Source organism: Netta rufina (assembly GCF_964035555.1).
Source record: "Netta rufina genome assembly, chromosome: 19".
In the NCBI taxonomy this organism is placed as follows: Eukaryota; Metazoa; Chordata; class Aves; order Anseriformes; family Anatidae; genus Netta; species Netta rufina.
Genome location: NC_140143.1, coordinates 3,144,471 through 3,168,364, shown reverse-complemented (window position 1 = coordinate 3,168,364; position 23,894 = coordinate 3,144,471). Strand labels below are relative to the sequence as shown.

Here is a 23,894-nt window from a genome sequence, read left to right as displayed (position 1 = left end):
ATGAGGTTTGGCATTTGGGTAACTACAGATATGCAATTGATTCAATTAAGTATGCTTGTAATTTCAAAGATACTCCTTTATTTACATTAGTATTTAATCGAAGATTAAAACTTTGAAGTGGCAGGGGAGAAGTTTCACCCAATTGTGAAGTGAGCCCATTTGCTTCAAGCCCAGTCGTAATGAGATCCCTTTTTAAAATGTGTTTGCATCATGCGATTTGTTTTTTTAATTTACATGTGTGGCGAATTTGTGGAAGGCCAACTTCCAAAGGGTTGGCCAAAAAGTTTGCTTTCTGGCTCTTCTGGAAATTTTCCATAGAAGAAATTACAGATGTAGGGTTTTAAAACCAATATATCTGTATCTTTACAGTAAATACTCACACTGACATTTCCAGAGATTACAATGAAAAATGCTGAAGGTGTGTGTCTTGGAAGTATTGCACTTGGAAGTGTTGTTCCTGGAGATTATTTTATTTTTATTTTATTTTATTTATCGGATACTCATTACAAATACAGGTTTCAACTTAAGCTGAAAGCTTGATGTGCACACAAGTCACTGATTTTTCAAAGATTTTTAAAATCAGTCTCCCTAATATTTATGTAATTTGGTCAATTCAGGGCATACCATATAAGTTGTGGAAGACACAGGACTAAAAAATGTTTGGAGTACTGAAATTTCAGAATTTCATTGTAAGTTTATAAGAGTGCTTTTGAAGGTGTTTTTTTTTTTTTGTTTGTTTTGTTTTTTGAGCTCTGAACTGACGAGTTGCTGGTCTTTTGGATTTATTTATTTATTTATTTATTTTATTAAAGAAGAACAAGTAGTTCATTTTGTTACTGCAGTGCTTGCCTTTGTTAAGAGTTGACTTCTGTATCTTGGACACATTTTTCCAATTCATTTTGTTTGATTGCCAGTAGCTCTCCTGAGACAAAGCTGTCAATCCTTTTTTGGAAAGTAGTCCCAAAATCTGTGCGCTTTTAAGGGGGAGGTCCATCCTCCCGTAACTAGTGCAAGGACTAGAAAATGAAGTAAAATTGATAAGAACTAATTCAAGTGAAAGAAAGTTGTTAAGTGGAAGATTAATGACTAGAAACAGGAGCCAACTTCAATTATTGCTGTTAACCTGTGGAAAGACAGCCAAGTTGCTGAGAGCAGTCACCATCACTTTAAAATATATGTCCATATTTAATACAAGACGACTTTTAGTTTGTCTCATTTTTATGCTCCTTCAACATATAAAAGAATAAAGGCATGGGTCAGAGCTCAACTGATGCAAAATGCTGACGATTAATTTACGTCAGCAGAGATGTTTTCACTTCGTTAATGAGTTTTAAATGTAATGTGTGTGTGTACTTAATAGGTGTATGAGTGTGATAGCCATATGTCAGTAATTTGTAATCTTTTAATGTAATTCAACTAGATTGGAGGTTCTGTCATGTTTAGTTTCCAGTATTTGTGTTTTTACAAGTCCTTCGTATTTATTTATGGTATGTTCACAAACTGTCTGTCTGGAAGTGGATTGCTGTGCTCTTTTTTTTTTTTTCTTTTTTTTTGAAATCAATGCTTGTTTATCACCTGGTAGTGAGATTTTCTTCTATATTGTCACTGTGTTGAAGGGATATATGCATATATTTTTCATATATACATATGCATATATTTTATGAATAGAACATGCATTTTTACTGATGCTTATTTTTTGATGATGTCTGAAAGCTAAGCACGCTTTGCCTTTTCTTTGGATTAATTGTCAATCCAACTTTTATTTTTTGATAATTTGCATAAGACTGTGTGCCTCTTCAGTCTTGACAGATAAGAAGCCTCTTTACGTGGTGTAGTAAGCAGGCACATACTCTGGCTATCAGTGGGTGTGGAGTCTGGAAATGGACAGCATGTGCTGCTCTTCTGCGCTCAGCAGCTGAGGCCTGCAGTATTTATTGCACTGCATTTTGCATTTTTTAGTTGAATGATGACTTGAAGTTTTGTAGCTTGTTTTTTTTTTTTTTTTTTTAAGGCATTTCTGCAAGTCAGAGTGAACAGATGCATACAACAAAGTAATCATATAATAGCTATTCATCATCTGTGGTGTATTTATTGCTTCTATATGTTAGATAAAGACTCTTGCTGGAAAGACTGCTTTGGGTAAGTCAAAGAAGTAAAAATAAGGGCAGAATGAATAATGCTTGTTGGTTCCTTCAGAGTTTGTCAGCTGGGAAGATTGGAAGTGAGGTTCTTAGCTGAGCTAACCAAAACTGAGCATGAGAGAGCTGCATGGTGACTTGAGCCTTGTGCCCCGTAGCTGGCCAGGTGGGCCTCAGCATCATGGGCTCTTGGAACATCCTGAAGGCAATTTTTTTTTTTCTGTTGGCATTGTAATGGTTAAATAAAACTTTTGGTGAGATGTTGGCATTCATGCTCCAATGGTTGTGGTCTGTCCTCTGTAAAGTGAGGGAGGTTGCTTGGATCTGTTGTTCTGGGGAAGCTTTTCTGGCTGCTCTGCTGCCTGGATAGGAGAAACAATTAAAGGTAGAAGTAGAATAGCATGTAACTGAATAGAGGTGTTGCTTTTCTTTTTTTTTCTTTTTTTAAGAACTCTGAGAAGCACAAAACCTCTATCATATTTGCAGAGTCCTGAAGACAAGCTTTAAAGGCATAGTGCAAGTATGCATTTAAAAGTAAAAATTACTTTTAAAATGCAAACTGAGACTATAAGTAATAAATGGCAATATGCTGTTGTTGGGGGAGGTGTTAAGTACACTACAATGAACAAACAAGCGGAAGCAAGAAATGTATTTTAGCAATCAAATTCAGCAGTAATCTTAATCTCTTTATAAGAAACCTTTAAAAGGAAATGTGTTTATAATGTGAAATCTCTGAATAATAGAAAACAAAAATAAACATGCATCTGTGCTAAAGGACATTCTTTGTGTAAATGTAACACCTGCCTAAAGAATAAAAGCTTGCTTACTGTGCTTGCTATAGTAACACAAATATGAAAAGTTTAATTCTTAAGTGTTTATTTAAATAAAAGACGATAGCTCTTTTCTGGGCAGTAGCAGTTGTTTTTATTGTCAACTAAAACATCTTACAAATTTATTTTCTAAATAAATATTTTAGGTTGAAAACTTTTGTAGCAGCTTTATCAGATCAATATTCAGTTTCTTGGTCTTTTCATATTTATTTTTTTTATTTTTTTTTCATAGGTGTTATTTGTTAGTGACTTCCCATTGCCTTTTCAAAGACATACATGAGTAATATAAAGGTTATGCAAAGGACATCAGTGAAATTTATTCCTTAACTTAATTGTTTATTGGTTCTGTTTTGTTTTTAAAGCTGGATGTGAAAATGAAAATATTGGAAGGTAAATTTCATGAAGAAAAACTTAAGTTACAGCAGAAGCATGATACTGATGTTCAAAAGGTAAGAACTATTTTTTTCCAGAGGCAATATATAGGACAAAATAATAGAGAATCTGACTATAATAAATTCTTCACAATTGTACTTATTCAGAATTGCAATTAATGTTCCTTTAAAGTAAGATTGTAGATAACAGATTGCATAAGCTGATAGGAATGCAGAATATTCTATGATAGCAGGAATTTAGGAAAAGAAAAATGTTTGCAGAAAGCAGATGAAAATACCAGGTGACTTTTGTGACTTCTGTTTGTTTGTTTTAACAAGACAACCCATTTTTAACTATTTTTACCAGTCTAGCAGTTTCTATCAATTTATATGCTGATGAAATCATAAACTTCTGATTTTTCTTTTAAAGAGAAGACACTTGTATTTTAGGAAATTAAACACAAAAATATTGAGAAGAATTATATTGTTATGGACAATGCAAAAAATAGCAGTAGGAACATATGATAAACATGCATATTGTCCTACTAATACAACAATAGTCTCTGGTTTGACACCATCTTAAAGCATAGGCTGGTTTATAAACAGTTTTTTTATGCTATTGCATTGTTAAAGCTGTGCGTTGCTTTTAACCCTTCACAGCAGTAAAATGACACCAGACACACTTCCTTTGGGCTAAGTTGGGTTTGTCTTTATTGTATTTCATAACACCACGTTGGGGAAGATTACAAAAAGACTGTCAAAGACCTTTCTGTTACATTTAATGCCGTGTTTTGAATGTGTGGGGTCAAATCCTGTGAGGTACTAAGTACCTTCTGAAGCGCTGTGATTCCAGGAGTGTAATGGAAGCTCAGTGCTCAGGATCGGGATCGCAATGACTTATCCTACCGTATGCTTGGCATTACTGAGTATCTCAGTTTTGTTTCTTAAGACTGAGTCACAGACTTGAAGGAAGTCAGTTGACACAACACTATGACACATCAAAGCCTCCTGAAAGGATGTTAATATTTGGTCAGGTGCGTTTTTGGCTCATCTGTTCTCAAAGTCTGCAAGCATAACCAGTTAGCAAAGATGGGAGGCTAAAGGAAACAGCTTTGTGGAATAAGAAATAGTTTAAATGCTTTCTCATCCCTTGAGTAGTCATCCTTTTCTAACTGATCTTAGAATTCATGCTTCTGAAGTCGTTTAATAGTGTTGGATGTTTTAGAAAAGGCTAAATACCGTCATATCAATCTTTAAAGACAAAAAAAAACACATTTAATGCAAATGGAGTAATATTGTTTTAAGATAAAAGCATCTGTTTGATGAGAGATTTGGGGCACTGCTATAAGATCTGAGTTGATTGTTTATTTTAAACTTGAAATTTAAATTAATATACTATCTCAAAGTACGCGAATACTCAAACCATTTTTTCCAAAATCAACGTGTACAGAAATGTAAATGTAGTTACACCTCAAGGACTGGGTCTATTACGAATAATAGTACCAGTGAAGTCAAAGAAAGTGTAATGAAGCTCACTAATGATTTAAATTCTCATCAGGTTTAAGAAATATTGAGGTGCTTTTAAGTATACCTAGGCAGTATAAATATGAAAAGGGAAATAAATCCTTTCTATTTGCAGTTGTAGAACTGTGAAACTTCCAGACTCTTCTAGGGCACTAGCTTAAATTTTCTGTCTTGTAAATGCAACATTGAATTTGCCCAAGTTTAAAAGAAAACAAAAAGACCCCCCCCAAAAAACATGAAAAGCCTTTTTAATCTACCCTAGTGCCTGCTTTCATCTAAATCAATCCTTTGTTTATGACTTGGCAGTCTTAGCTATGAAAATTATTTATATTTCATTTCTTAGCCTGCAAGATCTAAGGATATCTTGAAGGCAGCTCCGTTGACAGTTATCAGTGTGCACTGGTTGTAGCTTTGTGTTTTTTGAAAGTTTGTTAAAGTATTGTGAATCTTTGCTACAGATTTTGGATAGAAAGAATGATGAAATAGAGGTATTGAAGTCCCTCTACAAAACCAAACAAAATGAAGCTGAGGAGACGATTAGGAAACTGGAGAAAAAAGGTGACTTTTATCTTCACAGTTGTTGGTTGTTGTGTTGGTTTTTTTGTTTGTTTTTTCTACATGGTGATATCGTACTACAACCTTGTGGTCATGAGCCTGCGTGTTCCTTCTAGGTGCAAGCATACTTTTCCTCCTTGTTTGCAGTTCTTTCCTGTATTTTTCCTTTAGATTTTAGAGGCTTGCCTGGTTGTCTTTGCTGGTTGTATAGTTGCCAAAGCAAATTTTCCAAGAGGCAGTGTGTGCTTATGGTCAATGCCTACACGCTTTCATGAGCGTCACCAAAAATTTTTTTTTGATATTGAAATATTTTGGCCACTTATTCAAAACCTCTGGGATCTCTGGTTCAAGGTTCATTTATTTATACATTCAGTACATTTTAATCAAACCACAATGTATTATTTATTTAGTACTATTGTGGCAAGAGGTTTCAAACATGAGCAGTAGTCTTGAGTATGTCATACATATAAAACTTGGCCCATTTGAGTGTGGCTTGTCAGCAGTTTTTGAGTATTAATTTCTTCTAGAGTTCCTTGGAGTGTATTTATACTCTAGATGGAACCATGTAAAATAATGCAAAAACCTGGTGGCCTAGGTACAGAAAGAAAGTTCCATGTATATTGTTTCCTGCTCCTTGCTAAGTTAAAGTGTCCTGCAAGGAATCCAGTGCTTCTGTTGGGGGAGGTTTGGGGGAATTAACTTTTTTGTATATCTTGGTCATTCAACCTGCATGAAAATATTTTCTGGATGCATATGAAATCAGCTTAAAAATCCCAATTTTCTTGAGGTTTCAGGGAATTTTATTGATGTTTGTTTACCGCTAGGGTAAGGAAAACCTCAGTATGAAATATTTTCTAAATATAATAGAGAACACCTTGTACTATTTTAGTGAAATAGAATTTAAGTGCTAAGTTGTAAAGCACATGCATTAAGTGTTTTTTTTTAACAGCAGAAAAACATTAGAAAGCCAGGTCAATTGGAAAACTGTTCTAATCTGATTGCATCTGTTGCCAACAGTGAAAAGTCCCAAAGGTATCTCTTGAATGGTTGTTTATTTTCCCTTTTTTGACAGTTCAGACCCTTGTTCGTGAGTCACAAGTCATCAGAGAAGCAAAGGAAAAGCAGATTGTGGAGTTAAAGAAGATGTGTGAGCAAAGCGCTGATTCTTTGAACAATGAGTGGGAGAAAAGGGTAATGAATACAATGCTTTGTTTGAAAGACTCCTACAGTATATCTGGGATAATATTTTTGTTGTTTCAAAAACATAAATATAATAGAAAGGATGTTACCTTTAGGGAGATTTTCTTGTGTTGATTTTATTTGTATCTAGAGTAATCTTGCAAGGTTCTTGCTGACTCTATTGCACACCCATAGTCACTTGCTCCCACCCAGCTGGTCACTGTAGAAGCTGTTCCTGGGCTTCATCTGGTCCTCCTGGCAAGTTGCTGGAGGTAATAGGGAAGTGTTTATTTCTGGTTGACCTGACGTGGAATTTTAATCTTGGTAAACCTCCTGCTACCTGCTGTCACGGTGATTCCTTTGAACTATTACTTTCTCTTTGGGTCATGAATTCTTCAAGGTATTTTTATTTATTGTTAGACTTCAGGCAGCAGCAAAGCATAGAGAAGCATGTTTACTGCAGAACAGCTTCACCTTTGCCCAAATTATTGTCAGTATTTGCCTTGCTTACCCCTCTCAGGAGAGGGAGGGTCACAAAAGGGGCAGAATGCTTTCCTTCATAGATGAAGTATGCTGCTTAGGTTTAATTTTCTTTCTTCCCAGCCCTGCATCTGGAAGTGATGTTGGTTTTAATTCTTCTCTTTTAAGAGAGAAATCATAAATCCTGTCCTTTGTGCTTAAGACCTAGAAGCTTGAGTGTTCAGCATTTTTTGTTTGTTTTAGAGAAGCATGATTTTCGGCCTGAGATCACACTTTTTGGTAGTTACATAGCAAGTAATTGTGTTTATCATCTGTAATTGTCATCAACGATGATAGAATACAAACAAGAAGACAAAATGCTAATGTTGATTATAATCTAATGAAACTATAAAAGTTAAACTGGAGCAGCATTTATCTTAAAGAAGATGGTAGTGTGAAGTACAATGGTAATACAATAAGTTTAAAAAAAAAACAAAAACAAAACAACTGCTTTATAGAGTCACAGACTTTTTTAGTCAGACAATTATATGGTTGTGTTATAGACGATAGAGGTGTAACCTCCACTTGTCAGGTGTTCTGTTGGTATACTGTGATAATAGAATATATAAATGCTAGTTTTATGTGCCAGTTATTATTTGATAATATTTTTGTGGTGCAGCTTCACAATGCTGTAGCTGAAATGGAAAAGGAGAAATTTAATATGCAGAAGAAGCACACAGAAGATATGCAGGAACTACTTGAGGACACCAATGCTCGTCTTAGCAAAATGGAGGAAGATTACCTGGAGCAAATAAAGTCAACAGTAAGTTTTTTGTTAGTATGTGACAATAAGAAGTGTATCTTTTTAAGCAATTGAATTTTGTGTATCTGTGCAGAAGTGTACGTAAATACTGTTGGGCCAAGAAATGCAATGATCTTGTCTTGGGAAAGGACAGTGACTGGGCAGCTAGTTCAATGAAAGATTTTTGCCACTGAAATGAACATTGAAGTGCAGCCCTTCAATGAGTTTTACACAGATAAGTATTTGTATTGAAGGACTGCTTCTAGCATTTCTTGCTGTTTTTGAGTCAAATTAGAAAAATTTCCATCTTTGTAGATTTGTAAACTATATAAAAAAGATCTCTGTAGCATCTACAGATGCATGCAATTTCTTACTTACAAATCTCCTCTTCAAATGACTATGTCCATGCTCAGCATGCTTCAGAGGCTCTTTCAGGCTAGCTTTAGCCTGTTTACATTGATTTAATAGTAATTAATGACTGGAGGGGCACTAGGTCTGTTTCTGATTGACATCTTCCAATTTAGCTGTATCCAAAAGGAATCCAGTTCTTTTGCTTTGAGACTTCTGCAGTGTGAACTAAAGCACTGTAGATAGCAAGTGCAGGAGTTTTACTTCCAAAGCTTGCTTTTGGTCTAGTGAGGAAGAACCTGGTGTTGATACGTGGATTTAGCTAAGGCTTCTGTCCCTGTACTTCATTTTCTGTTTCTTCTGGGCTTCATCTCACTGAAACAGGGTTGGTTGAAGCTCCTGTTTATTTTTTCAAAAGTGTAATTTTCTTTCAATTGGAAATTTGTAAGCTGTCTATAAAACTCTGAGAGCACTGTAATAGTCTAGAGATGCTATTTAATCATGTGCCTCAATCTTTTTGATCTTTGTTTAGCTTTAAAAAATACATTGTAATCATAATCGGTGTCATAGATAAATGTCTCTTGGTGGTGATGATAAGATAGGTGGGGAGATTTAATCATCAACCTCAACTTTATTTTCTAAGGAAGTGTAATCCTATACCAGACCTTTTAAGTGGGTCTTGTGCAGGCATACAAGGTTTGTAATTATGTAAATTATACAACAATTTGTAGTAAGGCATCATCAGCCTAAACCATATTGTTCAATTACTTTGTGAATACTTTTCTGCCCTCATTCTTTTTCTTCTGACATGGAGCATAGATTTGAAATCTTTCCAAGGAATATCTATCTATTTTTGAAAGTGCAAATTTTGAATTCTATTTATCTCTCTGAGATAACTTTTCTAGTGTTTCTCTAACTTATGCTTACCTGAAGTCCTAGCATTACTTTTATTCCCAATTTTTGGCATGTGTTCAAGTGATGTTCTCGTATGCAAAAACTCACTTGTGACAACCATCAGTTTGACAAATAGAAACAAATTCTTCCCCAATTGCAGAATTATGCAGAAAAATCAAGTGAAAGTGTTTGTGTTGCAAAAAAGGAGAAAATCTGAAGAACTGAGTATGACAGATATGAAATAATTCAATATGTAAAGAGTGTAAAAAGCAAGAAATTAACAAGTATCCTTAAGAAAGCATCCTTTTTTTTTTATCAGTATGATGTATGAAGAAAATTGAATGAGTGAAAAGACAATGTCAAATAAAGTTATTCCTTTATTAATGAATGTTGAAGTTAAAAATTAACATTCAGATCATGTCATAGGTAACAGTAAATACAAAGAAAAATGGACACAGTCTGTCAGCAAGATTGAATTTAAGAACCATCAAAACTAGACAGATCTTGCTGAGCAGCTTCTGATTTAATAATTAAACAAGGTTCAGTTCAAGGCAGGGCTTAAGATGAAAGACTAGACTGTCACTGGAAATTAGTTTTCTTTTTTTTCTTTCTCTTTCTTTCTTGGTTGTGTTGTGTTTTTTCTGTATTTCAGAGTTTTCTTGTTCAGAGTTTCACATTGTCAAGAATGCCATTGCTGTTAGCAAGTGAAATTGGCTGAACAATTTAATACTATAGAACTCATAAGCAGGATTTTGGGCATTGAACTATTCCTGAGGGGTGGGATCGCAGGGAAGAACTGTGATATTTGGCAAAATGATACGTACGTGACTGTTTAGAAACAAAACAACAACAACAACAAAACATGCTATGCAGCTGACTTTGATGGAAAAATTTGCTGTGTTATGTTCATAAAATAGCTTAAGTGACTGGCCAAAGTTCGGGTAACCATTCCGACTGTATGAGGTTCTTGCTTTACGGGCTCATTTAAAATTATATGGCAGTTGGGGCATTCACTTGACAGGGCAGATGTTTGAGGTTTTTCTTTTACTTGACAGACGGTGAGAATACTTTTCCACTTCCCTCATGTTCAGACCTTTGTTAATATAAAAATAACAATGATATGTACATCCTGGAAGGACAGCTGTGTCTTATTTTTTGACTCTAACCTCCTGAGGAATACTTCAGTCATTTCCGTGCATATTAACATAAATTTAGGGAAGAGTGGGAAACAGTAGTCTCGTGCTACCTGCCTCTCCTATTTCTGCTCATTTTCAAGATTGTTTATATTAGGAGTAAATAGTTTTTTTGTTTTGTTTTGTTTTGGGGGGGGAATATTTATAAGATATTGGAAGAAAATCACTGTAATTAAAAATATGATATGGAGAAGTGGATTAGGGAAATGTGTATCAGCAGAGCCTTGAGGAATGTGGTCTCAGTCCTGATATGTATTTGCTATATTCCTGCACATGCTTTCCTTTCCAGTGTGCCTACCCTTTTCCAGTAATAAAATGGAGATGATGTACATACCTTATGAGATTGGTGATTTTTTTTAGTTAATATTTGATAGTTGATTTGAAACACAACTAAACAGCATTTTCACTGTTAATGTAGCATTAGTATTATAATCATTCTCTTGTATTTTGTGTCCATACCATATATTGCTGTATCTTATGGTTTACATCCTTGGATGTGGTTTTCCCAAAGTGTACACTTAAAACAGTTGTTTAAAATCTATAATTTAACAACCTAACTGCATTGCTCTGCATTTTAGTTTAGAAATTTGATATGGTTACAGACAAAAATATGTACGATGATGGTGAAAGTACTTGATAGAATATTTTGGCATGAGAAACCTACAGATTTAACTGGATGCTGTGCAGCCTACTATGTTTCCTGGCAGACTTCTGTAGCTGCACCTCACTCTAACAATCAGTAAAATCTAATATATATTTTTTTAATATACCTTACTGTCATGATTGACAGCTTTGCCATTGTAACTCTTGTGTTTCTGGACCACCAAAGAACCTTGCTGCTCTAGACTACTGGATAACAACAGGGGTATACACTAATTTATTGTGGTGTTTGTTAACAATGATTTATTTCTTTAGAACCAGACGGTCAAAAGTCTCGAGGCTCGTGTGCAGCAGTTGACTGTTGAGGCTGAAAATAGTAATTTGCAGCGTCAAAGATTATCTCAAGAAAAGACTGAAGCAGAACAACGTTACCAGGTGGTATGCTCTGAACTTCAGGAAGTGAAAGCAAGGTAATTAAATAGAGGTTACTGTTTTTAACATTGCTTTTGGAAATTCCATGTTCTTCAAACATTAATTGTTTTCACTCAAGAACTCAGTAAATGGTAATTTGCTTTAGAGAATTTTCATAAAAATGTATTAATTGATGCAAAACTCATTTTGGAACTGACTCAAATGACCATTATAAGTAAAATGTCTTTCCATTATTTATAAGTATTTATTTCTGTTACAACGAACAAGTGATATGGTCAGATTTGTAAACTCTGTAAAATAGAAGGTGAGCAGGTAAAATGCCAAAATATGAAAGCAATTTCCATATTTTGTGTGCTTACTACTTACAGGCACAGCTCACTTCAGAAAGACAAGGACCGTATTGTACAGGAATATGAGGAGAACATTCAGCAACTACAAAGTAAATATGATGTTGATATAAATTTTATAAAACAGGAGCATGCTCTCTCAGCAGCTAAGGTATGCTTCCATCTATAACAGGAATTAAAATGTTTATTTTAGAAGTGGTCTCCTCAATATAAATATAATGCATATGAATAAATCCCAGAAAATGTTCAGTTGCATAAGTTATTCATGTGCATAAGTTTAAAAATAAAAATGCGAAAAAACTAACATAATTTTTCATTCCCAAATTTGACTGAAAAAAGTATCTGAAGCTAACTAGTAATTTTGGTGGGTGGGTGTCTATGTGCATATACAGGTGGTACTTTTATAGGGGCTGATGTAAAGTATTTGGAGTTACAAACTCATTTTTTTCCTACGTTAATGATTTTCCAATTTTTAGTCACCTTTGAGAAGTGAATATAAAAAGGCAAAACGTGCATCTTATAGAGCTAATAACACAAAGATGCTTTCTGTTAAATCTTCACAGGCATCTGATATGATTGAAGAGTTGCAGCATGGTGTGTGTGTATTAAAACAACAGTTACAAGATTCAGAACATCAAAGACAGCAACAGCTGAGGGTGAGCCCTGAACTTTTCACTCAGGAATGACCAGTTCTTTGTACTTCTCTCAGAGATCTGAAATTTTAGATAGCCATAGTAAAATACACTTAAATACATGAGGATGCATATTGTATATTATTCCTAGAAATATGTAGGGTGTGTCACCTTATGCTTTAAGGTTGATTAAAAAGTAGTAGTAGACTGGATCATTTTATGGGTAAGAGCAGAATTTTTACAGGAACTTTTTGACTATTTGTATTAATTCATATGTTTTAATGTGATTTAACAGTATAAACCTGTATTAAAGAGAAACATCAAAATTACAAATACATTTTTCTAATCAGCATACGTTTTTAAGATTCAATTTTTTTTCTGCTTTTTAACAATTCAGTTCAATTTTCATTATCTCAGGATAATGAGTTCCACGTCTGTATAACATATCAAGCCTGTTCATGTTTTGGCATCTACTTTTCCTCTGATGTCTTTCATTTCAGAGTTGATGTAGTACAGAATAGCATTTTAATAGCTCAGGAAAGCAAGTTGGTTTTTCTCTTCCGAAGCTCGAACCATGACTTTAGAGATGGTTTTGTGGGGTATTTTTTGCTGTTGGTTGGATTTTTTTTGTCAAAGATTTTTCTCTGAGTAAAACCTAAGAGTGTTGCTCACATCTTGGATTTATGAACAAGGAACAAAGTCCTGTAACTTTACATCTTTTTTGGTGCCCTTTATAAGCTAATGAAGCACTAAATAAAGCGGTGTGTTTTCCATAATTGAAAATAACAGCTAAATGTCAATTTGAAAGTATTTAGTGATGATGTTATAAAGTACAAATATGGATGTGACTGATAATGACTGCTTTAAAATAAAAGATGTGATTTGTCTATTCAGAAATACCTCTTCATTTGCAGGATCAAGACTACAAACTTCAACAGGACAAACTTCACTTGGAGCGTGTATATGAAAAGCAGGTAATATTTTCAGGAAAATATACTGTCTTATGCACATTTTTAAGGCTGCTGTATGCAACAGGTAAAGGTTTAAACTCCAAAGTCATCCCCCAACATATATTTTTTTTTTTGTAGAACAAGGACATGCAAAAAATGAAAACCCAGTCTGAAAAATAATCTTATCTCAAATGGGGGTAAAGGTGTAAAATATTTCACACAAGTACAGCACCAGTGTTTTGAATTGGGAATGCATTCTCTTTAACTCCCTCTGAGAGGAATTCACTCCAGCTAAGAGGGTGCAGTGCTTTCTGTGCTCTGTATTTCAGTGCACTGTATTTCTTTCATTATTTTGAGGCCGCCTTAGCTATTGTTTAAACGAAGAACTGGTAGTGACAGATTCTGGAGATGGGTTGCTTGTTTGTTGTTTCTCAGTGTGAGAAGCAGGAAGCCTTAACCAAAATTAGCAGGTGGCAGTTTCAAAACGAACTTTTTCAATCAATCGCTACAGAATTTGTGGAGGTCTTTTATATAGGGTACTGTGCAGTCCAAGCATTTCATGAGTTAGAAAAATAATTAGACAAATTGGAGGAAGATTTAAGTGCAGCCATTTAATTGCTGATATATCACCTCAAGTTATGCAGGCTGGGAGAGCATTACCAAAGTACTGCTGTATGCCTGTCCTATTTGTAAGGTCTTCTTTTGTTGGTATCTGATGCTAACTGCTGTTAGAGGAAAAAACAATGAACTAAGTTGAACTTTGCCTGACCTGTTGTCACTCTTCACATGTTCTTCTGTACTTTTTTCCCAACGTATCTTTATTCTGTATGGCTACGTGGTTTGAATGTGGCTTCTATATATTGTCAATATGCATTGTTTTTACATGAGAAACTTAAATTAGAAAGTGTAGTTCTCAAAAACACTTCATCCTAAGCACTTTGCGAATGCTATCTACTCTTTCAGACTTTAAACATCAATAGGTTTCAAGTTAAACTTCATTTTTAGTGACGTTATGTATTCAACTCATGCAGTGTTTAGTAAAAGAGTGTGTTAGACGACTGTTTACTGAAAAGGATGTGTTATTCAAACATCATTTCAAAATGTGGCAAATATGTAACATAAAATAATGAATTGTGATCATAGCGACCTGTCGCTTAGTAATAGCACTTGCTACATGAACTGTAGTGAGATTTTTGGTTTGAGTTAGTGCCTCCTGCTGACTTGAATTAAATTATTTTTTGTTCCAAGATATGTTTTGCTGTAATCCTAGCCTTCGTTTGTCTTTTTAGACCAAGTCATGGTTTTTATGAATGTTGGCCTCAAGAAAGGCCTAGGATTGAAATAATATTTCTGATCAAAATAGAAGTATTTTAGCATGATTTGGATAACTTCTGGCTACTGAAGTACAGTGGATGTTGGTTTATTGCAATAAATCACTTCCTTCCAGATCAGATCCATACAGATCAGATGTGTCTGATGATGTTCAAAGGTACCAAGTCCAAATGCCCCTGAATGGCTTGCATCTGCACTGTTAAGCTTGGTGCAAGATAAAGTTAGCATATATGTTCATGTTTCTTATAGTAGCCATTTGATAGTAGCAACACATCTAGTTGGAATCATTTTCTTACAGTGTTGACAGGTTGCAAACTTTTTAATTTCTCTGATATTTCAAGATGTCATTTCAAGCTCAGGTTAAAAATAGGTGTTGCCATTCTTGCAGAACTACATTATTTGATTTATATTATAGATAAGATAAAGCTTACTGTAGTTGGGATACTGTGCATCAGTAAACAAGAAAGACTCTCTTTTTAATAAATAATTTTATAGCAGTTTGCATACTCAGAAATTCTGATGCAACAGTATGCTTTGGAAATTAAAAAAAAAAAAAAATCAAGAAAGGATGAGGGGAAGAAATACACATGAACAGTCTGTTGATACAAATCCATAAAATTATATAGATTGGCCCATAAAATACTAAAACCAAGCTTGCCTTCAAGTAGGGGAATCATGAAGTCCCTGATGCAATCTGTTCACTTAAGTACCTACACATTATCTAATAATCTTTATTGGTCTACAGTGGCTATTGCCTGCTAGGATATTTAAACATCAAACAAATAATAGGTAGTAACCCTAAATGTCACTGTTTGATTAAATGTGCTTATCTGCTGAATCAGGAACCAGTTAGGCTAAATGGTTTTACAAGCAAAGGAAACACCTGCTTTTTATAAATAATCCACTGCTTGTTTTGCAAACATTCAGCTCAGCATAAGAAGGGTAACAGATTATTACTGAGAACTATCCTTGAGCCAGCTGTTACATATATATATAAAACTTTGTCAGGATTGGTAAAACATTCTTTACTCTCTGATGCACAGCCTGCCAATACCTAGGCTTTTTGAATCAGGCTAACACTTCAGGTTTCCACATAGTAAACACATACATAGAGCTGTTTACAGTAGCAAAATGAGATTTGCTTTTTCATCGGAGGTCTGAACCTTGTGCTCTATCTGGTTATAGTTTTTGTACAAACGTTCAGGATCACACAAAATAACTCTCATACCTCTCTGTTAATACTAGTCACTTTATGTAATTTTAGAAATATATTGACAGTTATCTACAAGTATATCAGTACAAAAGAAATATGTAAAATAAAGTTTAAAATTTAAAATAACATTTTATCAGGCTTTGCTTTACCTAAAATATTATATTTTTTCCTTCAAATGGTAGATTCATGGTATCCGGAATGATCTTGATAAAGAAAGGGGGGATGCTCAAAAAAAAATTCACAAGCTGCAAGAGACTTTGAAGTAAGTGAATATGGAATAATTGTTGAAACACTTGTAAATTTTTAGTCACATTTATTAGATAGACATAAGAGGCAAAGAATCCAAACCAAAGATTGTTTTGGACTATTTTGGAAGGAATACATTTGAAAATGTGTTTATTGCATTAGGCTCTAATGTAGTGGTCTCTTTTGTTGTATTCTGTGCAATCTCCTGTTCAGTACTTAAGGTACGTATTTATGATTTAGGAGAAGCCACGAGAGAGACAAGTCTGTTAAGAAAAACTTCAATATTGATTTTAATCTTGGAAATTATATTTGAACTTGGTTTAGTAAATGTAATTTATGGATATTTGAATCACAACTTTAATATGTTTTTTCTATTCTTTGATACCTCACATTTTGGTGTCAGTTGTTGTTTTACAAATGTAGCCAGGATTAAGAGAGATGGTCTACTGCAAACAGAAGACACTTTTCAGGGCTGAACTTGTACTTAACAGCTTTTTTGCTGACCATTGTACATCACAGAACTAATCGGGATAGAAAAAGTTTGATATTTTCTGAGCAGAGGCGTGGTCTACATACAGCAGATGCACACATGACAAGATTCTCTTGTTATTCCTTGTTCTTCCTTTTTTGATTAAGTAAAATATTTCCATATGCTTATCCAGTTTGAATTAAAAGTTATGGAAATTATTTCTAAGAAAAACAGGTTATTCTGAGACAAAACAATTTGTGTGTGAAAACTACATAGTTAAATATTATATCTCTATGTAAGCTGATAGAGGCATTGTGAAGATACTTTTATTCAATACAGGTCACTGGGCTGCAGTTTGTTTTCCTTTATTTCTATAATCTCATAAATACTTATCAACAAAGGCTATTTTAAGTCCCTACAGACATTAATAAAAACTTCAGCACTTAATCTTCAAATTCTTCATGCTATTTGTCTTTTTATAAGTTGAGAGATTTTATTGTTTATTAACTAAACATGTCTTTAATATTGAAACATCAGACTCATTGATAACGTAGTTGCATTAATTATCTTCCATGGCTTACAAATAACGTGTCATTTTGAAGTTAAGTATGTGTATGTTTAATACAATAAGTCTGAATTTTCAGGCCACTGGCTGCTCAGAATTTATTCCCTGTGTGGGTACTCCTGTTGCAGAGTAAACATGGTAGTGCTTCCCTTCAGGCAAGTAAAGTGGGTTAGTGGGTTGGAGATTCTGAACCTAATTTTTGGTTAACAGCACTGTGTTGAGAAGCTCTGTAGATACCTGAGGAGGTTGTAATGTATTTCAGATATTCCTTAACTGTAATTAGCTTAGGTTTAATGTTTGGGTTACAGTAAGGATGTGAAAGACTGAAGTTTCAAGAACCCAGTTTTCTGGTGATATTTCAGGGCTCACAAAGTTCAGAGCATGTTGGCGGAGGCCAGTCCTAACCTTTTGCTTTTATTAATGAGTTCTTGGCCTGAACCTGAGGATGGGTCAGCCTTTGGGTAAGCATTTTAATTTTGGAGATAGTTTACTCTTCAGTAGTGAATCTGTATTACTGTCATTTTGGTTGTCTTCCAGAAGTGATTTAGGGTTAATTTTAAGGTTACTAATGGAATTAGTAATGCTAGTAAGTAATTATTTTTTTTTTTAATGGAATAGAAATTAAAATGATCTTTGTTTTTGTCTGGATGGAGTCAGATGTTGGAAGAATCATCAGGGCTGATCTGGGCTCCTAGAGATTAAAAACGTTTTACTGGCTGGCATAGTGCCATAGTATAAGCCCAACTTCTAACCAGTTCTTTCAGATTTCGACTCTGGTAGAAAATCTCTGCTTTGTTAGTTCCTATGAAGGCTATGCAGAGGCTGCTTTCTTGTTGAAACCGAATCACTAAAACTAGTTGACAAGAAGGTATTTTTGGCATGAGAAGTAGTAATATTCCTGATGGTCATCAGGAATATTCCTGATGGTCTGGTCATCTCCTTTCATTTTCTCTTCAAATAAAGGCTACAGAACATGCTAATTGGAGATGCAAATGGCTTATTATATGTTGTAGAAGATTCGCTACTTTATCAGTAATATCAGTGCACATGAATGTTATGAAGAGACTCGCTGTGAGTCTGGTACAGAAGAACTTGCTAATCCTGCAAGGCTGACTTTCCAGAAAACAAACCTTTAGTTTAGTGCCAGCATATGCCCCATCCCTAGAAGCGTTCAGGTTGGATGGGACTTGGGGCAACCTGACCTTTGGATGGTGTCCCTGCCCATGTCAGGGGGTTGGAATGAGATGATATTTATGGGCCCTTCCAGTCCAAACCATTCTGTGATTCTATATTTGAACAACGTAAAGATATTGTATGTATGCATTTATATATAATGTGTGTGTAAGTAATATAGTAAGCAGTAATAATTTTATCAGAAAAATGGTTGTGTTCTTTAAGGTTTCTTTACATTGCTGCAAAATTAGTTGATTTAAAAATCTCTTGCTATTAAAATGATTTCAAAGATCTAATGTTTTATGTGAAAATGCTTTGTTTTCCTGAATTTCTTAGACTATTTGCAGAATCTAATTAAGTAATTACAGGCTAAAGCAGACACAGTAAATCTTTAGAAAACAGCCTTGTCTTCCTTGAGGTGGGTGAAAATATAGTTCACTGTCTTCAATAGAAATGATGCCTTGTGGAATTGCAACTCAGAATCCAGTAGGTAGATCAGTGATACCTCATGAACTACTTTGATCTGAATACACTTTGATTCTGAAATGGCCACAGGATTATATCTTGAGTAGCTAGTCAGCTGCAAACAAAGAAAGGGAAGTGGTAAGCATTTTAGTGATTTTATTATTATTACTTTTATTTTTTCAGTGGTGTGACAGCAAAGAGTTCTTTTGCAGTTTCAAGCACATCCATATGGATGCACAATGAAAGTGATTTGAGACATTTTGTGAAAGAGTAAAATCCATATTTCTACAGGTATCATTCACTTTGAAAAATAATGCTGCCAGAGTTTTAATACCGAAGGAGTTTACACAGTTTATGGAAGGTGTTATTTTTTTGTGATGTTCATGGCAGAAATCTTTGTCAAAAACAAATCTTTTGCAAAAGAATTGCTCTAATACTCATGATTATTGGTGGTGACTTTTAGATAGAAATTTTATATTTAGTTTAGCAATGCACATCACAGGCATTGCCTCGTAGCAAAAGTGACTCTAAGAAGTGCTCCAAGGATTTTCTTACTTTTCAAGAAAAGCATTTAAACTGTATATTTATAACAACAACGTAGAAAGCTTCTGTGTAATTACTCAGTGGGAAAGGTTGTTCCTCTAATCCCTTTAGTTTGGTTGCATAAAATATGACATGAGAGTGGGGTACAAATAGGCTAAATCTCTGTGGTTCTTATCTTTTATTTTAAGTAGAGGAATAAGAATTAAAGAGGTATAGTTATATTACAATTTCTCACACTCCATATTGAGTTGAATACAACAGAATCTATATTCACTTTTTGCTAAAGAAATTACACGGAAGACAAAGAAAAGATTTTGCTGACACACAACATTTACCCAGGGTAGATTTTAAAATGATCTATAGTGTCTTGTCTGTGAAATCTGGACACCATTTTATTAAAAATATTTGTTTTCCCTCTGCTGATATAAAATATCTGATTACTTCATAATTTCAATTTCCCATTTAACTAAAGAATTCAAATGTTGAAGCTCAGAGACCTATGGCAATTTAGGAAAATGGAAATAGGCACAGCCTTGAAGTGATTTCAAAATGAGGCTAGGACATATATGTTAAAGGCTGTCACCCTGTCTCTTTGACCATTTTTACTCTTTATTTCAGTGATCACCTCTGGAGCACTTAGCTGATCTGCACTTGAGTAATGTTCCCAACAGTAGTATTGCAGGTGGAGGACCTTTTCCTAAAAACCTAACAAATGGCTTTTTTTTTTTTTTTCTTAATGTGAGTTGTGTGAATACAGCATTTATTTAGATGACTCAGTGTTAATATCTTCAGTTCCCCCATTCTGGAGTCCATAATACCTCTATGACTCTGTGGGTTGTATTAAGTCTGTCTGTCTCAAAATGGGACTTTTTAGAATAAATTATAAATATCTATAAGAGATTAAGTCCTCACATCTGTCACCTGCATGAAAATGCAGACCTTCCTGCTGCTGGTTTCTCAGGATAACGTTGTGATGATTCTCACATACTGGAAATAATTATAGGATCTAATTTAGTGCTTCTTGGTTTGCGTCTCTCATACGTAAATTAATATTTTCATTATGCTACTGAAATATAGCTTTCCTGAGTTCTTACTCATCTATTCTGAAGTATAATTGAAGGAAACAAGTTTTATAAAGTGATGTTAGGAGAAATGAAACGCTACCTCTAGAGGTGCAGATGTTGCAATTGAAAATTGAATTGTCAAGGAATACGTCCACACTATTCACAGTTAAACGCTTCATAGCATTCTTTTTCATAATCTTTCTCATTTTTTAAAAAAACCTGCTTATGGAGCCAAATCTCAGCACTTTGCAAGTGGTGATGATACAGAGCAAATGTTTAGCAGCTGGCTTATTGAAAGTCACTCAATAAAATTGTTTGTTTACATAAGAAACTAGCAACACCTCTTTTCTCCAGTGCTTCTCTACTCCTTTTCATCTGAACTTGTTTAAAACTCTCCTGGGGAAGAAAGAGAGGATAAACTCTCTAGAAACCAACAGAGCAGCTCTTACCTATCAGCAGATTTTTATTTTTAGAATAGGATGTTTAAGCATGCATGTACAGCTTTCAAGGTATTTTGCGATTTTGTTTTAGATGGCTGACCAAAATGTTTCAAAGACTTTTCACCTGAAAGCATGGTATGAAGATGGTTTGTGGCAGTAAAAATTCAATACATTACAGAAATAAAAGCAATTTACCTTTCTTTCCCATTTAGAGTTGTGCACATCTACACAGAAAAACTAATGTTGAATCCCTCTCCTACTTTTTCCTGCAGCTATGGCTGTGCAATGACTCATTTTTCATAGTATAACTTGCTTTCATACATGAAGAGAAGGCCCAGATGTTGTTTGGCCTAAAAGGCTCTCTTTGCTTTGTTTGTAATACCAAAAAATGTATCAAATTTTAGCACCAGTTTTTATGTAAGGGTCTTTTAGTCCCTCAGAATACTAATCTCTTGCAAAATCCCCTTGGTCTTTATATTACTTTCCTGAGTTGTTATAACAGGGACAAAGTAGAAGAAATGAGGGTACGTAAATCTGAGACAAGTAGGTGGTATACATAACGCTTCTGCACTAATGAAAAAGGAAATGGGTGAAGGCAAGGATAAGTAAAATCTCGAAGATAGATGGCAGAAGTAGATAGAATAAATAGCAGCGAATATAATTTCTTTTATTTTTGCAGGCTACAGTTGCATAACTTTGCATTTAATATTATGTTGGTTCACAACACTTCTAAAAGGTTAAATTTGAAATTTGAACTAGTATTTGAAATCAGCTGTGATTTATGGAGGATCTTGAGAATTTAATGATACCAAACCCTATGAGAACTTTATTTTTAAAAGGGTTCCTCTTCAAAATACTATTGTATGGAGTATATTGTATGGATTTCCTGTAGGGGAGGATGTGAAAAATGCCACTGCATACAAAAAAAGTACAACTGCATGATAATCATCAATACAGTGATAAATAAATGGAGTGATAACTTTAACCACAAGGTTTCATTGTGTTTTGTTTTTTTCTTTTTTGCTGCTCTAAGTTCAATCCAGATTCTGAGTAATTGCTTGTTGTTGTTAATATTTTTAGGATAATTGCCCAAGTGTAGCTGTTTTCCTGTAGTTAATTCCATTTTTCCTTGAAAATGAAGTATTTGTTTGTGGAGGAATTTGTGTAGGAATGGAAAAGCTATTACTATTTAAAGCAGGAAATAATTAAAGAAATATGAGAAGCCATTGTCTTTAATTCCAAATGTTGCAATAAAGAACATTAAGAGTTTATACTCGTGCTCATTGTTCATCATTCTCTTTTAGGAAAAATATTTCATGTTGTCTTGTTACAACAATTGCAATATGGTGAAAAAGGCTAACCTTGTGATTTAAAAGCAATGGTAACGTTAAGTGGCTGAACAGTTTGGATATAATCTTACCCTTTAAGACAGGGTTGTGGTGGTTTTCTGTGTATGTGTTTTTTTTTTTCCCCCCTCTAAGAATCAGTGGAAAAACAGCCAGCTGTTCTCCACTTGGTGCTCTGTTTGAGCATCTGAAACCTTTTAGAGCAAAAACAGTCAAAGTTTCCAGCATATTGTAAACATTCCTTTAGCTCTAGTGAACATGCTGACATAACCCTCACTCTAGGGGGCACAATGTAAAGTATGAACAGAGGACAAAAAAATGTGGTAGCTTTATTTAATAGTCTCACTTAAAAGCAAAGCTAAAGTGTTCTATTAACTATTTACAACCTTTCATTTTCTTTCACCAGTTTCCCTGGAGACCTACTGGCAATAATGAAATATGTATTTAAAGACAACTAGTTGTACAAAAAGAAAAGTGACTGATTTTTAATTTTTGTCTATATCCAGTATATACTGTTATGGCCCTTCAGATGATTATAGAGATATTGTATGACATCTTTTTGATGATATTAACAATGAAAATGCTTCAATATAGATGTGTGAAATGAAAATTATTGTCTTTTTAGGTGAACAGCTTCAGTGTGTAGTGCTATAACACTTCGGTTAACTGATATAAACTGTTGTTGGAATAATTAATGTAGTTAAGGGCTATAGAGTTTGACCTCACTAAGTGAATATATAAATACTTAACACAAATGTCAGAATCATTCCCTTATTCCAAAAAGCTTCCCTTTAACATTAGCCCATCTTTTAAATTCAGGGCAGAATATTTCAAGGCTGCAGTGCCAAAAACTTTGATGGAATGAAGAGCCTTCTGTTGGCCAAAGAAAATCTTTTAGATCATTAAATTCAATTACTGATTTTTAATGAGCATAAAATGTTTCAGGCCGTCACCTCCTTAGGGTCAGTTAAAAACTATCTACCAAAATCATACAAAATATCTTTCTTCCTTTTTTAGTTGTTGTTTGATAATCGATTGCTAGACTTGAATGACACTTGGTAATCTTGAGGTTATTTTTTGCGTACTTTGTGCAACTTTCCTCCAGGCGTATCAACAGCACGAGCAACCTTCACTGAGGAATGAAAGTTAATATTTCTGCAGGTGCATTTATTGAAAAAATGTGAAAAAATGTCCACCACGCTAGTGGACATGAAGAATCAACTGATGAGGCGAATAGGTGCTCGTCATTCCTCAGTACTGAGTTACTACTGAGTCCTTTACAGCACGGATATTATTCTGAATCCTAAAATATAATAGTACAATTATTTTAGCCCTAAAAATAGATGCCTTAGACATACAAAATGACTGAACGAATACTGGATCCTTGCACTTTCTTGTACAGGTGCATGAGTGATGTGCTTACTTCTTGGACATTTGCTCATTCAGAACCAGTACTTGGTGGTGTAGCCGTGATTTGATTGTCTAAGGATAGAAGAGAAGCAAGATCAGTGGGGAAACTTTATTAAAAAAGGCTTTTTGACCCAGGTTGTTTTTATCAATTCAGACCTCTTTGAAATAATAAACTTGGCATGCTTTAAACTGAAGTAATTAGTTTGATATTTCACTTTGAATTCCATATTGGGAAAAATTGGAGACAGTCTTACTACTCTTATTTAATCCTCATTGTCTTTGACTTGCCAACCACTGTTGCCACTGTCACTCATAACATCTTGGGCTGTTCTTTGCAAGTGTTAAATGATTCTTCTTGTCTGGGGCTCTTCTCA

At 34.4% G+C, this 23,894-nt stretch overlaps 1 protein-coding gene across 1 annotated transcript in view; it reads left to right on the top strand.

Annotated features, from left to right (window-relative positions):
• The window catches only part of CEP112 (centrosomal protein 112), a gene marked incomplete at its 3' end in the record, with an annotated part of 160,784 nt that overhangs the window by 25,968 nt on the left and 110,922 nt on the right, over positions 1 to 23,894 (top strand). Inside the window, exons 9-17 of the mRNA XM_084298321.1 lie at positions 3,331 to 3,417; positions 5,322 to 5,421; positions 6,491 to 6,609; positions 7,736 to 7,879; positions 11,209 to 11,363; positions 11,694 to 11,823; positions 12,236 to 12,328; positions 13,219 to 13,278; positions 15,982 to 16,061. Coding sequence (XP_084154447.1) covers positions 3,331 to 3,417; positions 5,322 to 5,421; positions 6,491 to 6,609; positions 7,736 to 7,879; positions 11,209 to 11,363; positions 11,694 to 11,823; positions 12,236 to 12,328; positions 13,219 to 13,278; positions 15,982 to 16,061 — 968 coding nt within the window. The remainder of the gene's footprint in view (positions 1 to 3,330; positions 3,418 to 5,321; positions 5,422 to 6,490; positions 6,610 to 7,735; positions 7,880 to 11,208; positions 11,364 to 11,693; positions 11,824 to 12,235; positions 12,329 to 13,218; positions 13,279 to 15,981; positions 16,062 to 23,894) is intronic.